Raw genomic sequence first — 25,299 nt, forward strand, 5'->3', positions numbered from 1 at the left:
TCTTTCCCTAAAACTCAAAACCTTTTTGCAATCCAGTTTGTTATTATAAGTCCTGAAATTTGCATTGTATGAATGTGATAATTTAAAGAACTTCATGTGTTTCCCACATTTCTCTGCACCATGAAGGTTTGGTGTAACTACTATTTTTATAGAAAAAACCAGAACTTTTAAATAATCACAAGATTCCAGAAGTGGACTATTTAAAAAAAAATACATTAAAATTTTAAAAGCTGGGAATATTGCAATACTAAACAATATTCTGATCCTCACATGAGACTTAATTACGGATGGACTATGTGGACGAGTAACACTAATTAATATCAGGGAAACCTTAGTAATTTTCATCAGTATGCTCAGTATCAGTAAGATATATTGCTCAAACTGAAAGGAATCTAAATTAGAATCAAAAACTATCCTACTAATTTTCTTTTCACCTTCATTCTTTGAAGCCATAAACCAATATTGACTTAATAGCACAATGCCTTAAAATCAGCCCTTTGTCAATTTTAGGTTCTTAATGCTATTTTTCACACTACAAACTCACCGAAAAATATTGCTCTATTTCAAACTTTTTTTGCTTATTTCCAAGCTATTTCTTTTTTTATTTTCCTTTGCAAAAGATCTGTTATTCAAGGCATAATTATTAAGTAGAACTGATAATATTGTAATAAGCTTCTCAGCATTGAAATACTTCAGGTGTACTCTGCTGCCTCTTTCTATATAACAGAAGAGACCACTTTTATGAGCTTGTATAACCTTAAAAGTTATCAGTTCATGTTGTAGCAGTAAAACTGCAAGTATTGTAGTCATAAACAGTTTCAGAGCTTGTAACAGTGTTCATAGGACAGTTAAAAAAGGCTTGTCTTAACAACACATGCATACTCTTAAAATAAGGCTATGCTTTTCTGATTCGAGTGAAGCCAAGGAAAAAAAATCCTTCAGCTGTCATCCTGTGTGCCAGGAATCCCACCTGTTAGCCTGTGGTGTGAGAGCTTTCAATTACTCTGAATTACTTTATCAGAATTGGAAATCGTTCAGATAAAAAATCAGATTCTGTAGAGATGACTAACTCCTCCACACTGAGAAGTTTCAGATGAATAAAATTCCACAGATCTATTAATATATCTATGGAGCATCCTAAAGACAGCCCTTATATTTAATTAATTGATATAGTGTAAAGAAGTCTTATTTCAAAGTCCCCTTGGATGATGCATCTCCTCCCTGCTCTGTGTACAGTACATTATTAGTAGGGTTAGCAGCAATGCCTTGCTGCCTGACACTTCCCAGAACAGCACCTTTTGTCATCTGTTTATAAATGATCGAGTCTAGCCATTTGGAATTAGTTTTTTTCTATATTTGGTATCTTCCTCATCCTAGGGTTTTTTTGCAGAATTTTTCAGGCATTCCTACAAAGGCATGCAGGAGAAAAAAAAGTGTAGATTTTTCCCATTTAAAAAAATCTTAAATCCCTAAAATGATTTTGGCACAAAGATCGAGAGCTGAAGGCATATGTGGATAAAAAAGGAAATAATGGAGTAAAGAACAGACCACCACTGAGAGGAAACAGAGGGAGTAAGTCAGGAAGGTCAGGAGGGTCATTCTTGGAGGAGAGGGAGAATCAGGAAGAGCACCAGTGCCCATCTATTCAAAAACTGCATGGCATCATAAAATTCCTATGGAATATCACTTTGCTACCACCAGTCAGCAAATATTTGGGAAATGAACATACAAATGGGACACCTCTGTCACTGAGGTGATGCAGGGAGGATCACATTGTACTAATTTCAACCCATTCCTCTCTCAATTTGTCTGACTTAATATTTTTATTTGCTTAAAAAAAAAAAAAAGGAAAAAAAATTAGTTACAAATCAAGAAATTCCAAAAGTAAAATATTAAAAAATTGATTTTTCCTTTGTGTATACATAAGATTTAATTACACAACAGGTTACCTCCTGTTGTTTAAATACATTTCTTACTTCTATGAATTAGCATGGTTATCTTAAGGATGAACAGTTAAGGAGAATCAGGTAGCAAAGGACATTTCTTTCCTTTTTTGTCTGCTGGAGCATTTGGAAGACTTGCACTGAATGATTTAAGGATTTGAAGAAAGAAGAAAGATGGTTTCTTAGTTTTGAACATAATGTAGATTTGCAAGTGTTGAATTCTGCCCATGGATCCTCTGCAGACTCCTCCTCTTTGACCTTAAGTTTTTGCAGCTGGTTAATAAGACCCAGGATTGTTCTCACACAGACATGGCAGTCCAATAGTAAGAGTAGTCAACAGTGAAGAAGAGGAAATTTTCCAAAAAGGAAATTCCTCCACTCTGTTTTACATGCTCATTTTAGGATTGTATTAATTGCCTTTTGGAGATGTCTGGCCTACTTCACTATTGAAAAAGCCTGTGAGAATTGCATAAATTACATGTCTAAACTCTAGAACAGCTAAAGTTAGCTCAGATTAATTCCATTTTTAATGTCTTAAACCTGGCATAACTCCTAAAGCTCAGTATTCTAAGTTACAGAAGTGTTGAGCAATGAATTGAAATGTACAGTAATTTTGCTCCACACATAGAAACCATTGCAAAATATAAAATACTCTCTAAAATCAAATTGCAGGGGTCCCAAAATCAATGGATACTTTTATCTCACTGTCTTCATTTCTAGTTTAGCACAGTAATAATGACCCCATATCTCAAAGGGATGCTTGAAAATGTTTTAATTGTAATATTTATGAAGCTGCAAATACACTAATGAGTCCCAAAGTGTTGCCCTGGGGGAAATTAATATTTCTTCAAAGGAGTTTAAATAGTGGGAACAGACAAAGTATGTGTCTATACAATATAAAAAATATTGACTAGCTATAAATTATACAAGAAATTAATGGTGCAGTAAGAAAAAAGATATTTTTCTTGAGATAAAGTTTATTTAACTTGAGAGAGAACCCATTTGCTGACTATTCACATCTTATGCTCTGAATCTTACATCTAGTTTATCTAATAATACTTACTAAAAGGTCTATTCAGATTTGCAGAATATCTCCATGATTAAAGAAGCACAAATGTGTGTTTTTATAACTAAGCAACTCTTAATTGGTTAAGTATCTAAAATAAAATATGATCAATTAGGGCTCTAAACTTCCTTTTTTAATGTAAAAATTCCCACCCATGAAACTGATGGCACAGAGTTAGTAATATGAAGTGAAATAGAATAGAAAGATTCAATATAAGAACATCACCTAAGGGCACATAAGATACAAAAACCACCAAATAACTGAAAGCTAATATTTCCCTATGTTTATTTTTTACGTAAACTAGGATGAATGTGCAAATTATATCCGTGTCCTTCACCGATACAACAGGACCCATCTTCTGGCTTGTGGAACAGGAGCTTTTGATCCACTCTGTACTTTTATAAGAGCTGGACATCCATCAGAGGTAAGAAATTTGGTTTACAGTAGTGATTCTTTCAGTCTAGACTCCAGCAAAGCTTCTGTGGTTAAAAATAAATATTTAAGTTCAGTTGCTCACAGTTCTCATATGAACCAAACAATAGATATTTTTCCTGATGAAATGTAATGCTGGTCTAAAATTTAGTATGTGGTTAGAAAAAACTCACTAATATTTGAAAGTATATTCTGGAGAATTATGCAAAGAATCCAAAGACTTTTTCATCTGAGGCTTTTTGGTGTGCTTTTTACTAGATAAGCTGATATAGTAATTCTCAATAAAAACATTAAATTTTTGGGGAGGTTTTAGCTAAATCTGTAGGGGCTTTTTTTGGTTTTTTTTAAAAAATTAAATAATACATCACATATCAAAGTATGTGTTAGTTTGATGGGAGATGGAATCTCTTAACAAATCTTTGGTAAATTCGGCTTCTTTGTATTGGTCTTGTTCAGCAAGTGTATGTATGCTCCTTAATGGTGCTTATAGCTGAGTGAAACAGTACTGCAGAGACCAATGAATGGAACATATAATCAATATTGTGAATATATTTCTTATGCAAAAATAAAAATTGTCTAGACTTTTCAGAAATTGGGAACCTTTCTGTCTCAGCTATATCAGAACAGGTTAAAAGACTTAGCAGAAGTACCAACCTCTTATTTTAAATTAGCATGTAAGACTCTTTGGGCATTAAACCTAGGCTGCTGAAGGCACATGTGATGACAGCTTTAGCAATTGGACCAGGGATTCTTGGAAATGCACTTTGTGAGGTAGGACTTAATAGATGGAGGTGATGTATAGCCCAAAGATAAGATTGCTTTTTACTGGCAGGTGTCAGCAAGGGTTGCTGGTCAATGGTCTCATTTAGTTGGTTCACATGATGTCTCCTGGTAGAGCCAAGCACTTCTCATGGAGCTGATGCTAAAGCACCATCCAAGAGAATTCTTGCCTTCCCCTATGGCCTGGAGCTCTTGGCTTGAATAAATATTAATGTCAGATATGAAGTATTTAAAGTGTACTCATATAAATCAACTAAGGGATTTGCTTCAGCCAAATGTTTTTGATTAATCTTTTCTGAGTAACAATGCACTGTTTTGACAAAACAAACTAGAACGACATCACCAGAAGCAGCCTCCAAGGATCCAATCCATGCTGTGCACCTCCAGCTGCTGTCAAAATAAGCATCTCAAAGTTAGGACTCCAGCACAGCACTTAGATTCGGAGTTGTATGCATCACAGAAACACACTCTCTTCTGAAATTAAGGAAGGAACTAGATAATAATCATCTGGTTAATAAGACCCAGGATTGTTCTCACACAAATATGGCAGTCCAGTAAAAAGAGTAGTCAACATTGAAGAAGACGAAATTTTCCAAAAAGGAATTTCCTCCTTAAAATAAGGCAAATTTGCATGTCTTCTTTGCTCCTCTCACAAACCTCCTGTTAGGCTTCCTGGTAAAGTTTGAAGGAATCAATGGCTGCTTATTTAGGAACACTATTTTAGAAAGCATAAACAACAGACTAATAAAAATAGAAACCAACCAAACAAAAAATGAGAAACAAGATATTTATAAGACGGTGTGGCCCATGAGCATCCCCTTATCTATCACTGTCCTTCCTCCCCTTATTTTTGTTTATTATTCTCCCTTGTCACACTGAGGTTCTAAAATCTTACCCACACTGAAATCATGGGAAAATTTCCTCTTTTTTTGGCTGTGTAGACCAACAGGAAATTTATTTGCTACACTAATAAGTGGCTATACTATTTCCTGTTATCTGAAAAGCTGACCATCAGGATTAAAAAAGATAGGTGCCCTTTATACAGCAGGTTAAAAATAACACATGGTATGTGGTTGAGTGGGCAAATTGTAATCTTGCTTTCTTTGAGTGATAAAGACATGGTGTAACTGCAGGAAGTGAAAGGGCAAGATCCTTCAGAAAACTGCAGTTCAGTCTCTGCTGATTTATCTGGTCGGAGCATCCTCTTCCAAAAACATCCAATTACTGTCCCCTATTTCTTCCACCTCATCACTCTGGCCATTTTCTCACTGTCTGACTGTCGTGGAATGGACAGTAGCAAATGAAACAGGATTTAAAATATAACTATGCACCTCTGTACCTCAGCATGTCTAAGTAGCACAAGGTGTGTTTAAGGCTCATATACATTTGAAAAATGGCACTTCTCAGACATGTTGAGGTATAAAGTGTGGGATGCAGGAAAGGAGGGAGCCCTTATGACAAACTTCTGTGTATCCAAATACATAACTAACACAGCCTATGAAGGCAGATGCACACTTCCATATGGAATTATGAATCAGCAGTATCAGCATAGAAAAATACTTGCTCTGTGGTCAGGGACCTTAACTAGAAGTTTCAGTAGTGCTCCTTGAGCTGATGGCAAAGGGAGGATTTGACCCTGTCAGTAAAAACTGCAGAGTTCTTAACTGATACAGTTCTAACTGTATATAAATGTAAACTACAGATAATTTTAGAGAGGCATTAAGCACATGACAGAATAGCAGAACTGTTTCTTCTGCAGCATTGCCACTTCCCATTTATGAGCAGGCCAAAGAGAATCAACCTGTTGGAACTAAATATCCAGCTAAGGCTCCCGATCTTGGTGATCACTAGTCCCATGTTGCAGGGACATTTATTTTGTAGTTGGCTTGCAACTAAAGTTTACATAAAGTCATCAATTTCTGAATAGCCATTTGAACAGGGAAAATATCCTAAAGCCATAATCCCAAGCATACTATATGGCATCTTGATTTAGCATGGGTTTGTGCGGTGCAGTACAGTTTATGAAAAGGAACATTCTGCCTCCTGTATAAAATCTTACATGCTTACACAACCACAAATTCATCTTTTCATATCAAAACCAGTTTGGAGCTGTGTATTGCAGAACACTGAGCTCTTTTCAACAAACTGTGAAGCCAAAAGATTTCCAAATATAGGCAGAATTTGATTGCTTCATTGGCAGATCATTATATCTTTGAACTGCCTTAAAACCAGAACCTCTACTGTTCTCTCTAAAAACACAGCAATAATGTCCATTCCCCAACCAGCCTGTGTAGAAAGTATTAATCTTGCTATGTAGTGATTGAAATGTGCTTTGAAATCTTTCACAAGCACATTGTGCTATGATACATTACAGCTTTTTTTTGTGCTTTCCATGGTTTACAGAAATTTAATTATACCATGCATTTTGTCTTAATATGCTGATCACATAAACCAACAAGAAATAAATATTGGTTTCATTTAATTCTACATCAAACTTGTGTTGTACCACCAGAGTATAACCAAATATATTTTTCTAAATCAAATTACTTATAAATTCTATTATACACTATATATCCATTTGAGAGATTAAATATATAATGTTTTACTGCATTCTATTCCAATATTGGTTTAATTGATTTCACTTTGGAATTCCAGGCTGTTCACTTTAGTAAAGCTGTTGTCAGTTACTATCTTTCTAAAAATATGTAAGTATAGTCACTGACAGCAGCTTTTTATATTTTTCTCTGTTTTTAATTACTTTGACTCTGATCAATGTCGCTTTTCCAAATTTAAACATTTCAGAAAAATATCCAATGTTTTTCTGCCATTTGGAAATAAATTACAAATTAGGAAAAATAGGAGTGCTGACTTTTCAGACAGAAAAACTACTGGTGTTTGCAACAGAACATATTACAAAGTCATGTCCAAGAAAACATAAGCAAGTTAAATGCCAGACAGTGAGTTCATTATCTCTGCCTTCATGAAATGATTCCAAATGTCAAAAAATCAGTGGAGGTAAGAAAAGACTGGGTTCTTCCGTTTTTTTTTTTTTTTTTTTTTGTTTGTTTGTTTGTTTTTTTGAATTTTATCAAGAAATGAAGGGGAATTCATTAGAATAAGCATTATTTTTCATGAAGAAAGCGGGAGTCAGAGACCCTGCACCCCAAATTTCTCATGAGGAATTGCATATGCATCCTTCCCATGTACTCTGTGAGAGAAAATCTGAGAGAAGAGAGAGAGAAGAAGAGATGAAGTGCTGGAAAAAAATCTTATTTTGCTTTGATTCTCACCAAATTGACATTTGTCTCTCTTACTGACTTTGATGCCAACAAGGCAGGGTGGGGCAGAGAAGGGGGGAAGCATCTGCGTTAAGTAACTTCCTTTTGCTTTTATATAAACTTCTTCATTTTGGCAGCAGGTGACAAGTGCTGAAAGAAGTGCTTTCTGTCTCAGTCTATGTTTCTCCACATCTAACTGCTAGTAAAAGAGTGCTCCAGTACTGTTCCATATAGCTCAAAACACCCTGGCTGAGTTTTAATGAACCTTCAACAAATCAAATGGTCTATCTGCAATCAGGTAATGATTTTATCTTTATGAGTTACCTATTCAGTGGAGCAGCAGGTTGTAGGGCTGCTCTGGAGGCCTTCCAGTGATCCAAATTGCCTCATTCACTAACACACAAAGTGCCTTTAACAAGTCCACGTGGGAGTTTCACCAAGTACAGCAAAAAATTGCTCTGTCTCCCTTGGACCTGCAAAATGAGAAGAAATTCCAAAAGAAGACAACGTGCAGAAACAATATCCCAAGTTTATGCAAGCTATGTGGTGACAAGATAGAGATGATTCCTGGAGACGAAGGCATCTCTGCTTGACAAAACCTGTTGAGAGAATTAAATTTATGGGAAAGAACAATGCATGAAGAATTTTTCCTCCAGAACATGCTGTAAATTTTTAATATGTACATGGAGCTGGCAGAGTGCCATTTTCAGTGCCTCATTTAACTCAATAAATGGCCTACAGCTGTATTTCTCCACTTCAGAAGGCTGATGGACTAAGACACCCTTTCCTCAAAATGCAGTGGTGGTTTTTGGGAGTCTCCCCTAGGTGTTCCTCATCTGATGAATTCTTTATTGTGCTATTTGCTCCTCAGTTAGCCAAGGGAGACTCTGCTTATCAGGGAATACCAGCTCTAAATTATACGTCTTTAGTCCTGTTAGAAAGGACTTGCCTTTAGTGAGCAGCAGGTGTATTTGTTTGCTTGGAAGACAGTTTAGTCAAGTCGGAACATTTTCTTTCTAATCTACATTGCCTTTAATATTTTGTTGAGTGTGGGGAAGGGCACTTCTATATGTCCTGTGATTCAATGCAAAACCAAGAAAAGGTTCAATTGTGCAATAAGCTTTCTGTTTATTCCTCTGCACCAACCAAATGTAGGCAACATGAGCTCCTCAGCTCTTGCTTTAACAAACTAAAGTGAATTCCCATGCAAGTCATGGGAGAATGTGCCAGCCATATCTCAGATTAACTTTGACATGACATGATTGTTCTGCTCTTGACCAGCATTTGGTAATGTCATCATTCTTCCAGCTTTGTTGAGAAGCAAAATTGTAGACATATTTACATCTATTATTTTACAATAATAAAGTTGGTTCTGACGTATTTTTGTAATCAAAACAAGCAATGAACTGCCAAGTTGCTCCCTCTCCATGCTTGTTCCTATTACTTCATCTCCACACACTGTTTTCAGAGGATTAAGGAGGAGAAACATCTGGTTTCACTGCCCAAATCGAAGTGGGTGTTGGTCAGTTCTTCATTAGATAGAATGTGTGACAAATTCTTTCCCTGAAAATATTTGCTTAGAGACACAGTGTCCTTCTGCATGGGTGAAAAGCCACAATTTGGAGCACCATCCACTAAATAGATATGAAGTTCTGCCAAGCAGAATGTCATAAAATCTTTTACTAGAGGGGTTCATTTACATCCTCTGGTCTGAATGCCCACATCACTGACTGCCAAACTGTACCAAAACATCCAAACACCCCAGATTGCATTTAGATTAAAGCATTTCATGTTCTGGAAGTTGAATATGCATGCACATTTCAAGAGAGGTTAAAATGGTACCTAACTCAGACAGAAAATTAATTAAGTGAAGATAGCATGTATGCTCACAGCAAACAACAAAGGTGCTGTGCTGCAAAAGAGAAAGTGAGATAACACCACTATTTCTCTGTCCTAAATATTAGCTGTTCTAATATTTAATTACTTTTAGTGTTAGGAAATAGCCACTTATTCAAGGTTAAATTTTTCTAACTTCAGCTTCCGCCTTTTAACCTTGATATGCCTTTGATAGCAAAGTTGAAAAGTCTCCCATTATCTTTTCCACATCTTTTCCATGCGTAAGTACCCACGCACAAAGATCAAGCCGCCTCTTCACTCTTTTTGATAAGCTGAATAAATATAGCTCCTTAAACCTCCTATCACCAGGATTCTTCAATCTTATTTGTGTCCTTCCTGTGAACTCTCTGCAGTATTTTCAAATCTTCTGCAAGTCCAGACACCAGAATCACATGCTACCACAGTGTGTGTACAGGCAAGGTCACTGCCCTACCTCTGTTTGAGATTCCTCTTTCATGGACTGAAGTGCTGAGTTCTTGGCATGGCAATCTCAATGAGAAATCTCTTTTCAGTGATTTGCACTTGACCCAAAGTTCTTAGCTCAAGCACAAAGTTATCCCAGTTTACACGCTTAGTTGAGGCACCTAATTATCAGTCTCATATAACAAGGTAAATGGAAAGATTCCTAGTGTTGCCTGTCAGTGTTAGCTTTAACAAGGCATCTGGGATATCCAAGATCCTAAATGAGGCACCTCAGTCTGATACGTGAAAGCAGTGTGAAAAAGGACCTGAACGTCCATCAGAACGGGTATTCTGATGTACTTCAGATATAAACTCTGTTCCCTATTCCAAGATACAACACTTTGGATATGGCTGTATTAAAATCTACTTAGTAAGCTTCTGACCTTTAACTCAGTATTCCAAGCATTTCATCACCTGAGCTCTCATTAACCTTTTCTCTTCATTATTTTGTCCTCCTCAGTCCTTTTGTAAATAGTCCTTTTAATAGGAAAGAAATAATATGATTGTTTAAATCACTGCTAAATTAAAAATATATCTTAGTAGCAAACATAAAATTTATGGAAAGTGTCAGTAAAGGAGGATTCATCAATGATACCTCATAAGAACTGTACTTTTATTTATGTCAACTGTTTGTGTTTCTTAATTCTACAATGCACATTGTTTATCAAATAGCTATGTACTAAGTGAAATGCTCTGGAGAAAGTCAAGTATTCTGCAACAGCACTGTTGCTCCTATCAGTCACTCTTACATGTTGCAACAGACAACATGTTTTCTTGACAGGGCTCTTCATCCATAAAATGAGGTGAATTACACTCATCACTTTTGAATATTGTCTAAATACGGCCATACGTGAAGTGTAAGTTCGATTTGGGAGATTGGTAGAGTATGTGATCTGCCATATGAAATGAATTTTCCATCGTATTAGACCTGGCCTTTGGAAGATTAAACACAGATGGTCCAGGGAGAATGAATCCATGAAGAGGAATAATAGTGTTATCCCATAGAGAAAGAAATCCTCCAACTGTGTGGTAATTTGATGGGGGTAACTGAAATATTCCAGGTCTCATTATAATGATTTTTAGATTCTACCACATTTATTTATGAAAGAAAGTATTTTTCTAAGTGACGGCACCTGGTGAAGTCTATATCATTGTTTGAAGAATGGAGTTACTGATCAATATGGAGTTAATCATAATTAAAACCAGGAAAAAAAAAAGTTTAGTTAACATTTTTGCAGGTTGATAAGATGCACCCCTAATACTGTATAATCCTTCCATGATATATGACTGATTTTTTTCTTATTTGACAGATATCTATATAGAAAAATTATATTAGATTAAAAAGTAAAAAGAAGTATTGCTAGTGGTTCATCAGTGTCATTGGGAGGCAATGCATCCACTCCCCTGCCTGTTCTTTCAGAGCGGCCAACTTCAACATCCCCTGCTGAAACTCTGCAAAAGGGCTGTTGGCTGTCTGAGGCTCCCCACCATGGAGACAGACAGAACAGGTTATCTGAGTCCTTCCGAAATCCATTCCCAGTTGAAGGTAGCTGCTGTCCTTTCCATGCCCAATGCATCGCTTCCTCCTTTCATCACCAAAGCCTAGATAGAAGCTTATCCTTTGAGCTGCATACTTCCTTTTTTTGCTTTTTCATGACCTTTGTCCCCAGTTTTTATGATAGCAATCATTAGATTAGATCATTAGAGAGGAATTTATTTGGTATTCACTCTGATGTGACCCTCACAATCTCAGCACAAGTTTCGCCTGTCAAAATCATTGAAAAGGAAAAGCCTTGGTTAGTGAGGCTCTGTGTAAAGACTGTGCACTTCTCCACAGTGAAATCCCTTCACTTTTGTATAGTGTTTCTGGACTATCTTTACCTTCTCTTGCACTTGGTTGTAAGACTGTATCACCATATATAACTACTCATATATTTTAATGCATTTTAATTATAGGGAGCCTTTATGTCCCTGGACTTTTCATACATATTAACTAACATATCAGTGCAATATAATCAAATTTTCTAATGGTTCTATTCTTTGCCATAAGACTAGTGAGTTTATGTGACCAGTTTGAGCTCACACAAAAGTGTCCCTTCTAAAATTCTGACCAATGCAATCACTGCTACTGAAATACTGTGCGCTGCTAGGGATAAATGCCTGTGATTTCTATGTGCAGTGTGGTGGGATCTTTTTTTATCTTTTGCCAGATTTTTTCACATTCATTAAGTCAGGAAAATATATTATTTCTGTCACTTTAGGCCAGATATTTTGACACAAGTCACAAATTGCTAATCCTTTTGCAAACTCAGACAGCAGTCTGACACAGCTCCAGATTTTAAATACGTTTTCAGATTGGAGCCCAATGCGTCTTAATCATTTAACTGTGGAATAAAATGCACAGACCTGAAAAATGCCTCTGAATTTTTAGGGAGGATTTAATGTCTACAATATTTATGCACTCTCATCCCATAGGGCGATTGATCTTTTCAGTATGTCACTGGATAGTAAAGAGGATTGAAAACAGATCCTCAGAAGAAATACTACCTCCCAAATAATCTTAATTATGTCAAATAGCAGAGACCTGACTATTTCGGACAGTTTTTGAGGACTCCATTCCAAATATTGCATTCCCATTTGGCTTGGAAAATAAAGTTCAGTGAATGCTGAAGGTGTAATTTTAAAAGCTAGTAATCCTCTGACAACGAGAAGAGATTTTTTGCCAGTGCTTAGATCCTTTTGAAAATTAATGTTTGGATTATTTAAAGAAGATACAACATGAAAAGTTTTTTCCCTGTTGGGATATCCTTGTCATGCTCACCTATATACCTGCATGCCTGTTTTATGGTGACTGAAATAGGGAAGTGTGTTGCAATAGAAATTTATTAGTATTATTGTAAGTATTTGGAGCACAGGTTCCTTTATATAAATTCAATTATATTCTGCTGGATTTAGATTTTTAATTTTCAATGAATTAGTTGGCTTTGTAGTAATTACACATCTATCTAATGTTTGGGACTATATTTATCAGAAAATGCTAAAGCACACTCTTAGCACCTGAATTTAGTCTGCTTAAATACAAAGGGCTAAATCATACGAGACACCTTTTCAGGCCTCACCCAGTAAGATATTTTCTGCTGTTACACAAGGACAAACTGTTTTGTGGTAGATCTCTTTTACTATGTGCCTTCTTGATGAGGCAAGTGTACAGATTAAGGCAGGTCATGGAGTTGAAGGTTCATTTTGGAGACTTATATTTGAATTATATTTTCTGCTGATTTACAGAGATGTTCTGTGATTTTTCAGCTTTTTTTTTTTTTTTAATGGGGAAGTCAAGGTTCGTCTTTCCTTAAAGAAGCATCTGCACAGTGTATTCCATGTGCCTTTCTATGCTGAAATAAAAATGTAAGGATAAGTATAAAAGAAAGAGAAAATAAGTGAAAAATTCTATTTTGAGAATATACAGAACAAAAGAAAGTGAATTTATATGTGAATTTATAATAAAAACATTATAGTGTGAAAGACAATAGAAATCAAGATGAGGTTTATTCTGTACATTGTACTTCACTTTTTGTCATGGTCACAAAATTTCTATGCATTCACTCAGTATTCAATCTCTCACATGAGAAAAAATACAGTTACAGCAGTGAAATGCTTTACAAATCCTATATTAGATTAATTTTGTAATAAATTCCTCACATTGGGCTGTGTGACTGAACATGGCTGTACAAAATGATATTTTAAAGATACATTGTTAAGGTAAAACCAGATTTAAATTTATTTGAAAAAATGGGGAAGTACATATGGGCAACAAATGTATGCCTTGTTTAGAAAAATACACCTGATATATTCAGTATTTTTTAGTTTTATTTTCTACAAAATACAGTCTGTTACTGTCTTGGAGATTTCATGATTTACATTAATTTCCATAGTTCTAAAGACTGTTGATAAAGCTGCAAAAGTGTCTCGCTGTGCACCTAACTTTGTGACGGTTTCAAATCATAGCTTTTCACATGTTACTTTATTGCTTTGTCACTTGGGTTCTAAGATAGTGTTAGGGAAAAAAAAAAAAAAAGCAAAAGCATCATACATGGAACCAGTGAAATCAAGAATAATACAACTTGTTTTGGGACAAATGTCTCAATGTCATTCTCATAAAGAGAAAGGGCAAAATTGCAAGAGATTTCAATGTAAGTGAGAGGATATAACCCTGCAAGTGAAAATTAACCTCAGATATTGCACATAGGCACAAGAAAAACTTCTGAACACTGTCCTCAGAGCAGGGATGTGCACATGCCATTGGCAGCCCTCTCCCTCCCATACCCCCTCCGTTTGCAGCCGTCTCTCTTGCTCTGGTGGCCCTTGGTCAAAGCCCTCTTGACAAGGTCACTCAGTAAGCCAGTCCATTGGGATGTCCTTTCCCTGCAGACTCAGTGTCTCTCATTGTGTCCCAGCCCTTCTTAACCTTCTTCCACCTCAAAGAGGACACTATGATAAAATACAGCGAATCTTTGATTTCACACCCCCGTTTTTAATGGTTTAAGAATTACTTGAATATAAAAAAGAGTGCAACATATATGACACTAGCACCATGTGGCTTTACTAAGAGTTTTAAAAGAACATTTCTCATAGCTTTGCACAAGCAGTGCATCTCTATTTTATGCTTTCCCATTCAATTCACATTGCATATGAACCTTCTTTTTTCTAGTTCTCTTCAAAAAAGTATAAAATACATGACCCCTAGAAATGGAATGCAACGAACAGATCTTGCATGTAATATCATTCTTACTCTAAGGTTGAAGAACTATGAGATCATTAAAGCTGAGAACGAATTTTGTCCAGGGCTTTAAGAGCAGTAGTGACTACTATAGCCAGTGTTTAAAAATATAGCTACAAAAATCTGCACAGCCTTTCCCCACTGTACTCTAAATATGATTTACTATCTGGCAAGGTAACATGGACTTGTTAGAACAAAATAGCAAAATACAAATCAAAACATACCACACAAAAAACCCCTACCAACCACAGAAATGCACAGGTCTCCTGGAGAGCAGACTATGCCAGTGTTGTAACACATGCATACACAATTAAGAGTGTAATTAAAGGTTATGAAATGTTTTCAATCTCCTTTTAAAAATGCCAGTATGTTTTACTTTTTTGTTACATGGAAAATAATAAAATTTAAGTGAAAAAACCAAAACACCACAAATCCTTACAGAAAACCAGATTATTTTTCTCTCATAAAAATAATATCCTAGGAAAACACAACTCAAGCCTCTGTATTTTTAAGTCCCTGGTTTAGTGAAAAGATACAGCCATTGTATTAATGTTCACAATAGGCTTAGGTACTTTGCTGAACAGGAATAGAAGTAAGCATATGTTTTAAATTAATCACATGCATAAGTGTTGTCTTGACCCAGAGCAAAGCAGCAGTTGGCATTAGTGAAAGCAATTTTCTGCAACAAGTTAAATTCAGACTTTAAATTTTAATGCCTCTGATTGACCTTTTCTTTCACTATTTTTATAGCCTACATTATTCTTCATTGTCTAAAATTGTCAATTCATATCAAGTTAATGCCAAAATGTTTGATGCTTTGAAAGTATCTTCTATTTCTTTAAAAGAAAATTATTATTTTAATAATAGTTGAAAGTGTATTATGTTTCCTGAGTCATTGGTGTCATAAATCAAACCCAGAACCCCACTTCTTTTACCAAGTTACATGTAGAAACATGTAATTCCATTCCCAGCCCTCCATATGTGCTTTTGCATAGTTTTTACCTAACCACTGAAAAATGACCATAAAATAAATTATGATGTTGAATTGATGTGCTGTATAATCTGTGAGGAAACTGTCAGTTTTACTCTGACATTTCTCAAGGGATTCCAATGTCACAAACTGCAAGGAGGGTTAGAATTATGGAATTAGCCTTCAAAGCTGATTATTAATGTGTAATGCTTATTTCATTTAAACTGGCATCCCATGGAAGCTGACACATCTAACACCTGAACTTCAGTTACTCGCCCCAGTGATAGGAATAACTTATTGCAACCATGGAATATTTGGCATGCTGTCCTAAAAGCTGAAGGTAGAAAATCTCTCTTGGAGGAGTAATTGCTTACATTTTCAGCCACTTTTCAGACAGTTACATGTGTCTGCAAGCATTTATGAGATATACATCCTGCTTTATATCAAAACTAGTGACCTCCTCTCAAAAATTCCACAGAATTGCACTGAAATCCAATTTTTTATCTACCCCCACTGATAACACTAGATTACATATTTAACCTACAATCCTTATTCATAAATTCCAGATAATGAATGAATACTATGCATATTGTTTAGCATTTTTATTCTAGTCACATAGTTAGCTGTTTTAAACACATTCATGTCATGAGTGTTAAAAGAGATGGGTTTGTCTTTACCATTGATTTAATTCTGGTTCTCAGGGAAATGGTTAACTACATTAGTAGCTTTTTCATTGTGCTGGTATAATTTTGTGTAGAGTAATGAAAAGTTCTTCCACATCATCCACAAGATTCCAGTACTGGCCACATCTCCCTGGTCTGAGTACCAGTGGTGTTTTACCAGGGGAGGACCAAAACATGAAGTGTAAGTTATGAAGACCTGGTGGGATCATGTCTCCTCCAAGAGTAGAAAAACTTTCAGTTTCCATTGCCTATGTAGGATGAAATGGAGCCACAAACTATAAACTAGGAAGTACGGATAATATAACTTTTTCAAGTATGGTTTCAAAACAATATTGTTCCCAAAATGATCACTTTACCTGAGTATGTTTTTTTCTGTTATCAGTTTTAATTTATTACTTCTTCCTTGTATAGGCACATGCATTTTTATTTTACTGTGGGGAAAAGTAAATAGAAAGCATGAAGACCAGAATAATCTGTCAATTTTTAACTCTTGGTTTGTCTCTCCACTTACTTCTAAATCTTTATTGAACCAATTCACTGACAAATAGATTAGTTGAGAATCCCAAAAGAGAAAGTATTTCATGAGTAACTTTATTTTTAATACCCAATTAGAGAAAACATAACATTAGATGATTTTTAGAAATATTTCTTGTACATCAAATTTTATGCCATTATGACTCCCAAGTACTTTTTCATTATTTCAGAAAGTTTTTCTTTTCCTTCCTGAGCTCACCTTACTCTTTTTTTATCCACTGTTGATTCAAAATGTTACAGTATTTAGTTTTGAAAAATAATGTATGTAATGTAATGTATGTAATATTTGAAAAGTATGGAATGGGACTGAGATTTCCACACACAGGGAAATATTTCTTCATTGTTTGACATTTACCCAACAGCAGAGGGGAAATAGTTACTACTGATGTGCAATAGTTGCTGATACAGCATAAATTAATATTCCTGCACCATCAGTCTCTACCCAGGGCAGTTATTTTCTGCTACATCAGCTTTAACAACTAAATGGCACTAACATACCAGGGTTAGGCCAACAAAGGAGCTTCTGGAGAGGTGATATTATGAATGCTTTGTTACCTCATGAGTTTTAGGTCCATTAGCTAAATTTTTTATGGTTTTTTCCTTAATTTACCTTATTTTATCACTTTTTAATGACTTTTTATGATTTTTTCACTGCAAGTACACATGACACAGATGTCCTGTTTTTCCAGAACTACATTTTGAGTTGCATCCCATTTTTTATAGAAGCTCTCTAACTATTGGGATTCTCTCTTTTTGACCAGAAGTTGCAGCAAAATGACATGTATGATTTAGACTGTTGGGAATGGAATACAGGTACATCAGCTTGTCTGATCTGGGGATTAAGATGTGAATAATGCTTTAAAGTCGAGGGCCTTGTGACAAATTCAAGGTTAACTGTTTTAAATTAAATGCACAGAAAGATTCAATTATTCATCAATTAGTTGGAACTAAGAGCTCTACTACTTTCCACTTTCCTTATATATATATTTTTTTTCTGTCCTTTTAAGCTATTATTTTATTATTATTATTGTCTTTCCAGTTTTTCACCTTCTGCTTCTTTGCTCCTTGTCTTTTTATGTTTCTTTTTTCAGGAGAGCGTAATTGTCTTGAAGTCACCTGAAGAGAAAATTCATTTAGCTTTTAGGGCAATTGTACTTGCTTGAGAAGATTTGTAGGTTGTAGATTATAGAGCTTTTTTCTGTGCCAGTACCAAGTTATTCTAATAAATTCCTGAAAAGTCCAGTCTAATGAAACCTGATTTTTATGACTAAAAAGTCTGTTGGACCTTTTTGATAATGTGTTATGTAAGGGAGAGACTGAGGCAAGTACTTCTAAAAACTCTGGGAGATCTGGCTTCCTGTTGCATGTAATTTTATGCCTCACAAAATATTTGTCTCATATATTAGCAATGTGGACCTGAGATTTAGTTTAATGAACAAGTAGGTTACATTTATCCAATCCACATTTCAGTGGACTTTAGAGTAAAACTTTACACAGAGCTTAAACTACTAAATTATCAAAATATTTGCTAGTCTTGATGGCTGTGTGGCATATTTCTTATCAAGCTTTCATCGCTTTCTCTGTATTTGCCCTTTTTTCTCCCCATCTCTGCGTTCTGTGGCATGCTGTTAATATCTAAATTAAAAATATTGTGCTCTCACTTGATATTTTAATCAGACATTAATGGGCTTTTCTGTGAAAGCTGAGACAAACCTACCATTACAAATGAAAATTTAAATTGTAAATTCTTTCTCAGTCTTTACAGCCTTATACAGACAAATTAAACCAAGTTGCCAATATTTTTTTATACTGATATTCTGTTAAATCCACTGAAGAAATCACATCTGCTCTGAAAACCATAACTGGGGATTCATTCCTAAACATACTTCTATGAAGAAGATATATAAACATCTCAAAGCTATGAAGAGAAGATAACACAGTATGATATATTTAACAACTACTGGGAAAAAAAAATTGTTTAAAGGGGGAAAACACATTCCATGGTGAGATATCTATTTAATGTTTAGATAATCTGGAGAAGAGATAGAGGAATCTTCCCTCCCTACTCCCACAGAAATGAAATAAATGCAATTTTAGTGCATATCTTTCTGATTCTTTTTGGGCAGTGAACACACAAAGGTGATTTGTAGAAACCCAGAGAATTTTTGCCAGTACATCAGTGAGCAACCATAATTGTGTTTTCTCCCTAATGAAGTCAATCCTTCACAAAGGTATAACAAAGTTAAAGCTTGTCTCTGAGGACTGTTTCTTTGCCTGTAGGGTTTATGGTGTTTTCTGTCATTTTTTTTAAGGATCATCTGTTTCAACTGGAATCGCACAAATTTGAGAGAGGACGAGGCAGGTGCCCTTTTGACCCCAGTTCTTCCTTCACCTCCATCTTAATTGGTAATGATCTTTATGTGACAAGCTTCACAGTCCTGTCAATCTGTCATTCTGAGTCTCTTTCTTCAGCACACCAAAGTGTTGTCAGCCTTCCGTTGCAACCTTCCACATGTCAGACTTAATCCTCATGGTGCTGCCCACATTAATATTACATTCCAGGCAGCATTAACTACAGCAAGGGTGTCTCACTGAAGTGAAATGTTGAATGACATGTGCCATCCTGAAGGTAATAGATTGTTGTGTAATTATGGAAATAATCATTTCCTGCTTTCCTTAAAAGCAAAGAAGCCTGTCTGGTTTAGTCATTTGCAACACTTTTGTTTTCATCTACTGAGATGAATCTGAGCAACAAGCACCCTGTAAAAAAGTGAATTTAAGTGTATTTATATCAAGCTTTATTGTTCATATAAATTACCATTTTTAAGATTTTTTTTTTTTTTTTAATGCTGTCTTCTAACAAAACTATCGCAAACTGGTGATTCTATGTTAGAAAAGTTGATCTTATACTCAAAAGATATAAAAGTAGAATTCAGTCAGTCCTGCAGTGCCAGGAAGCTGTACTGAGAGTGCTCTTCTGTGCCTTGCTGGGAAGTGTATCACTATAGGACTGGGATCTTCGAAGCTGTGATATAGCAAACCATATGGGTTTTACTCAAATATGTTTGCTTAAAACATTTTGTGAGATGAAGCAAAGACAGTCTTGGCACTATTGACTAAGTGTACATTGACTAAAAATAGCCTGGAACAGCAGGTAAAGGGTAAAAGCTAGATGGAGTTAGGGAGTAGCAATGATTTCTGGGTTTAGAAAACATAAACAAAACCCAAGCATTCAAAAGGACTATCCATTAAGAGAAAGAGCTAGAGAAAAGAGGCTAAAGATTAAATAATTTTTATATTTTTCAGGGATTAAAAAAGAGGATTTTAGGGCCCTTTTGATGTTTACATTTGTCTCTGCATCTTCCAGTCTGGGAGATAAATTCTCTGGTGATTAACTACAATGGTACGGCTCATCCATGGTGGTGATGAACTATTGCTCATGAGTGACAGATGTATTTTTACATGCTATGTTTATTTGTTCCCTTACATTAAGAAATTAATTACAAGAAGAATCTTCAGCAGTAATGTAAAATGTAAATGTAAATGTAAAATCTTTCCCATTGCAGCAATTCATCAAAATATTCTTCATTGTCATTAAAAAAAGAAAGTAAATAAGAGCTTAAATTCTTAAGAGTTAGTGGGTTAAGAAGTCATAGAAGGATCAGAAAAACACACTATATTTTGCCTGACCTTCCAAAGTCCATGAAGCACAGATTGTCACGCTTTTATTCAACCCTTATTTCTAAATTGTTTCTACACTTTTTGACAAATTCCAGTCTCAGCTTAGCTTGGGAACAAAGACTCATGGAATTGCTGTAGGCCTGAAACCTCATGGTCTAATCTTGAAGTCCTTCTCAACCTTTCCTCAGATAGAACTAAGTAAATAAATTAACCTGATCATGTTCCTACTGTGAGATCAATGTGAATTTTATTTGCTTAAATGGAAGCCAGATTGTCCCACTGAGCTTTAAGAGTTTGCCTGAATTATGGGAGGTCCTATGGATCCTCATATTTTTATCTGAAGGAGAAAACAATTAAATAAGCCTTTCCCTGATAAAGGGAGATTAGATTCTTGGAGGTCCACTGACAAACACTTATAAAATCATTCTGACAAAGCTAAAAATTCTGTAATGTAGCAAGATTAACAGGAGAAAATAATTTTTTTATCAGATCACTGATACACCAAAAGACAGACTAACTTTCACCCCTTCATCAAAACCAGCAAAGTATTTAGAGGCCATTTTTCTAGCCATCCATTAGGAAATTCTATAATTTCAAGTTATCGTGCAGTGATATTTTAAAAGCATAACAAAATTCTTCAAAGACTTTATTATTTTATTTATTTTTTCGTATTTGTAACTAATGGAGTTGAAACACTTCCAGCACTTAGGAAGAATATCATCAGCAAATTTGAATTTCCATGTATTCTTTTTTATTCTACCAATTTCTACTAACCAGAGACACAGAGTTCACAGAATAAAATGCTGCACTTTAGACTCCAAGATGTATGTCCTTTATCTCTGCAGGTAGCCAGTTGAAAAGGTTAGAAGACCTAGATGCAATCACAGTGAATAATAATCTTTTAACTGACATTTGAGAATGAGACAGACTTGTAATGCCAAATGCACTGAGAAGGAAGGGATGCTCCTTTATTCAGACAAGCACTGAGTTCAGCTCATGATGGCCATTACCCCGTGACAGGAGATGATAACTACACCATGCACCCTCCAGGACTGGTCTTCCAGTCCTTCCTCCAATGCTTGGAAGTTTAATTCTTCTTCATGCACTTCAGTTTTCTTAGAAAGTGAAATCTGCTCCTGGTATGAAGTCAGCATGATCTTGGAGGCTGCACCCCTGAGTTGTCTCCACTCTGTGGCACAGGTTCAACCAATGTGCATGTCCTTGAAAAGGTTTAATGCAAACCTGTTAGCAAAGCACACCCCAGCACCTTCTCCCTCCTGAGGAAACCATTCAAAACCTGCTCCCACCTCTGCCCCTCACATTAACACAGCGCCTACACGAGCATCACCATTGACTAACAGAAAGGGTTAGGCGAACAAGAAAACTTTACATACCTCTCATAAAGATTTAAAAGCTTTTAAAATCTTGATCTTGAAAGATCATTTGCACCATAACTAATTAGGACCAGATTTAGCTGGATTAATTTAGGAAGAAAGATAATCTCTTGTTCTGCATCTCTTTATGTATTTCAACACAAGAGTTAAAATACCCACTTCAAGAAAACAACAGTTCGTGACTTGGCTTGAAAATGAAATATCTGTGCTGTTGTAAGCATTATTGTAGGTTCTCTGACCCACTGGTGAAGTAGCTTTTGATGAATTCCTCAATATATGAACAATCAATTAATTTACTGCCAGCATCAGGAAACAGAATGGAAGTTGGATGGAAGACAGGCTGAATAAAATGTTTATGTTGAGCTCAATGGTATATAAAACTTTTGGACTTTTATTCCTAATGAACTCCTCCATCTGCTTTCAATAGCCAAAACTATTTTTGATACCAGATTTTGCACACTGATTAACTTAGACCACACTAGCTCTTGAAAGATGAGAAATTAGTTTATGTCCATATATTCTTACCTGCAATATAGCAGAAGTGGTGAAAAACCTAAACTACATCTGAATAGGTGAATATCCAGGGAATCCATTAAAAAAATATTTTCTGCTTTTACGGTTTTAAAAGTTAGGTATTTGTGTATTTTCTTTTACTCTAGACAAAAATACATTTTGTCTCAAAACAAAAGACAAAATACTTGAGTGACAGACAGAAAATACAAATATACAGAGGTATTAGTTTACAGTTAAACAATAGGTTGGGCGCTTTTTTAATTTGCTGTTTTCATACTGCCAAAAGTATCATTTGCTAAAATGTGAATTAGTCTTTTGATTTTAGTTGTCATGTGAGTAATAACTGACTGACAGTCAAAGAAATGCATGAAAGGTGCAGCTTATGTTCTACTCATTATGTTGTAATCCTCTATTCATAACATAAATTTTCCATTTTACACAAAAAAAAAGCCTACTGATGAATAATAGCTTGTGTTTGAATTACCTTCCAATTTGAAGCAGGTACACAAAACATGCCACCTTTAAGGTGGTAGCAGCCTATTAATAGAAATCTTTTGTATGAGTAATTTAATTTAAATGCTTCAATCTCTTTTGCTTTGGGGTTGTCACCTAGGAATTTTGAAGGGTTTAGAAGAAAAAGTTTGTATTTTAATTTGTGAATATTTGGCTTTGAATAAAGGACAAAAGTAAAGGAATTTTTAAATGGTCACAGTTGAATTTTGATGTATTTGTTCGCTTGAAAAGAATGCTAGCTAAAAGTATGTGCGTATCACTTGAGCTAAAACTGGTCTTTGAGGTCCATGGGAGTTTTTTGTTTGCTTAAATAAAGAAAGAAGAAACTTTTTATTGTTTTTAGAACATGATTAACCAGGCTGTTAACCTGATTAACCAAACTTAAATTTTAGCAATTTAACGTGAAGCTGAGGTTAGACTGGAAGAGGGGAGGAGCAGTGAAGGTCTCTGAAGTTCTCAGCTGATTTTCACTGAGTAGAGGTTAATCAGTGTGATGTGCAGCAGTATAAAACCCTGCAGCCAAGACAGGAGTGAATCAATATGTGATAGTAGCTTTTCAAGGGAGGAAAAAAGTAGAAATATTTCCAGAATTCTTCAAGCCTCAACCTTAGATTATCTCTAAATCTGGAATTGGTCAGCACCTGTAAAAACCTAGCAGTGTTCAAAATTTGTAACTTGCATTTAAACAGAAGACTATTGGAAAGGACAAGAGAAGATCCTCTTAGAGTCACAAGTGCAAAGTATATCAGAATCATGTTGAATGTTTTCGTGCTGAGATACTTGACAGTCACACTTGTTAGTACTGTCCCTTCGCTGTTCTTAGGTGAAGTGACCTGTCTGTTCACACAGGATACTTATATTTAGTTTACTAATGGTTCAGGGTAAAAATCAGATTTAATTTATATATCTGTAAAATATTTTTCATGGAACAATATCCATCCAGGGCTGGAACTTCCATTTTCTCCCCTCAGGATCTCAGAGGTACAATTAGTGATAACTTCTTCAGTATATGGTAGAATGCCATACCAGCAGGTTAGTTATTTAAACCACCATTTTATACCTATGTCAAACAAAAGGAATAGACTCCATATCCAAACTTCTGAACATCTGGACTTACAGATGTCAGTCCTGATCATTGGTAATATGTGATGAATCATTTACCCTGCACTGATGCATTTTCCAAGATTCATTATAGTGTTGAAAAGATAAAATATCCCATTTTGCATTACACATCACCAAAACTAAAAAGAATACCAGCCAATCTGATGAATTTTTCCAACAGAATTCCCAACGGGGAATATATGACTAACATAACTCATTAATTAGGGTTGTGAAGATTGTTTGGAACATTGTAAAGACACTGGCAAATTCTACAGTTTAAGCTGCTCTGTGCTGTTTAAAAAATAAAGTTCTCTATTAGTTTTGGGCAACCTTAACTTCTACAGATGCTATAATTTAAATTTAATTTTTACTTCATTTACTAATATTTTACTCTAAATCACAACCAGGTATTTCCAGGGCAATATCCATTCTGTATATGATGAAGCCTAAGGCAAAACTATTCTCAGCTCCAGCTCAGCTGAGGTGTCTGAACCAGTCCCAGCTGCCAAACTATTAACTTTTCAGAATAATCATTCATAATTATGCCACCATTCAATTCATATGTCTCTCTTAAAAGAAACAAAATTCACACTTTGAGGGACACCTACAGACAAAATTCTTGCTTTCTGCTATAATCTTTTTTGAATGCCAGCAAACGTTATTTGGATGTATCAGTCATGTTTATTTTGATTAAGCAGCAGGAAGATGTGTCACTGAAGCCTCCACTCAGATTAGCCTTTAACTGGAAATAATTTATCTCCCTCTCCTTGTGCAGTTTAATTCCTTCTGTGCTATTTTCTAGCATAAGGATGCCACCTAGTGACAACAGCTGCCTGCTTCTCAAATTGGGCCTAAGTCCACAATGATATGAAATAAATTATTGTTAATACTTGATCAGTTAAGGGAATAGTGTCCATACAAAATGGAAAGGTAGAATTATTGATGGAATTTTACCAAGGTAAAATCTATCCAATATCACAATTTTATATGGGTCAGAGATAGACTGGATTTTTGAACATATTAAATTGTACCAATATACATACTGACTTTTCAACAGTGTCTGTTAATCAGTGTATTATTTCTAATTTTTCTGATGCTTGTTTAATTTGTGAATACCATCTAAATCCTTTGAAAATGAGACCCATTTTATGTTTCCATAAATTTTTCAAGAAATATTCATCACCAGTTGTGGAGGATGGATGAAATCTCAGGTTCTGTCCCTATGCTGGTAAATATTTCAATGCTATGAAAACAAGTTATTGATGGACCAGAGGAA

General features: G+C 35.3%; 1 protein-coding gene across 1 annotated transcript in view; it reads left to right on the forward strand.

Annotated features, from left to right (window-relative positions):
* Positions 1 to 25,299, forward strand: part of SEMA3E (semaphorin 3E) — a 133,020-nt gene that overhangs the window by 78,140 nt on the left and 29,581 nt on the right. Inside the window, exons 4-5 of the mRNA XM_010395684.4 lie at positions 3,314 to 3,433; positions 19,134 to 19,227. Coding sequence (XP_010393986.1) covers positions 3,314 to 3,433; positions 19,134 to 19,227 — 214 coding nt within the window. The remainder of the gene's footprint in view (positions 1 to 3,313; positions 3,434 to 19,133; positions 19,228 to 25,299) is intronic.

Source organism: Corvus cornix, chromosome 1A (assembly GCF_000738735.6).
Source record: "Corvus cornix cornix isolate S_Up_H32 chromosome 1A, ASM73873v5, whole genome shotgun sequence".
NCBI lineage: Eukaryota > Metazoa > Chordata > Aves > Passeriformes > Corvidae > Corvus > Corvus cornix.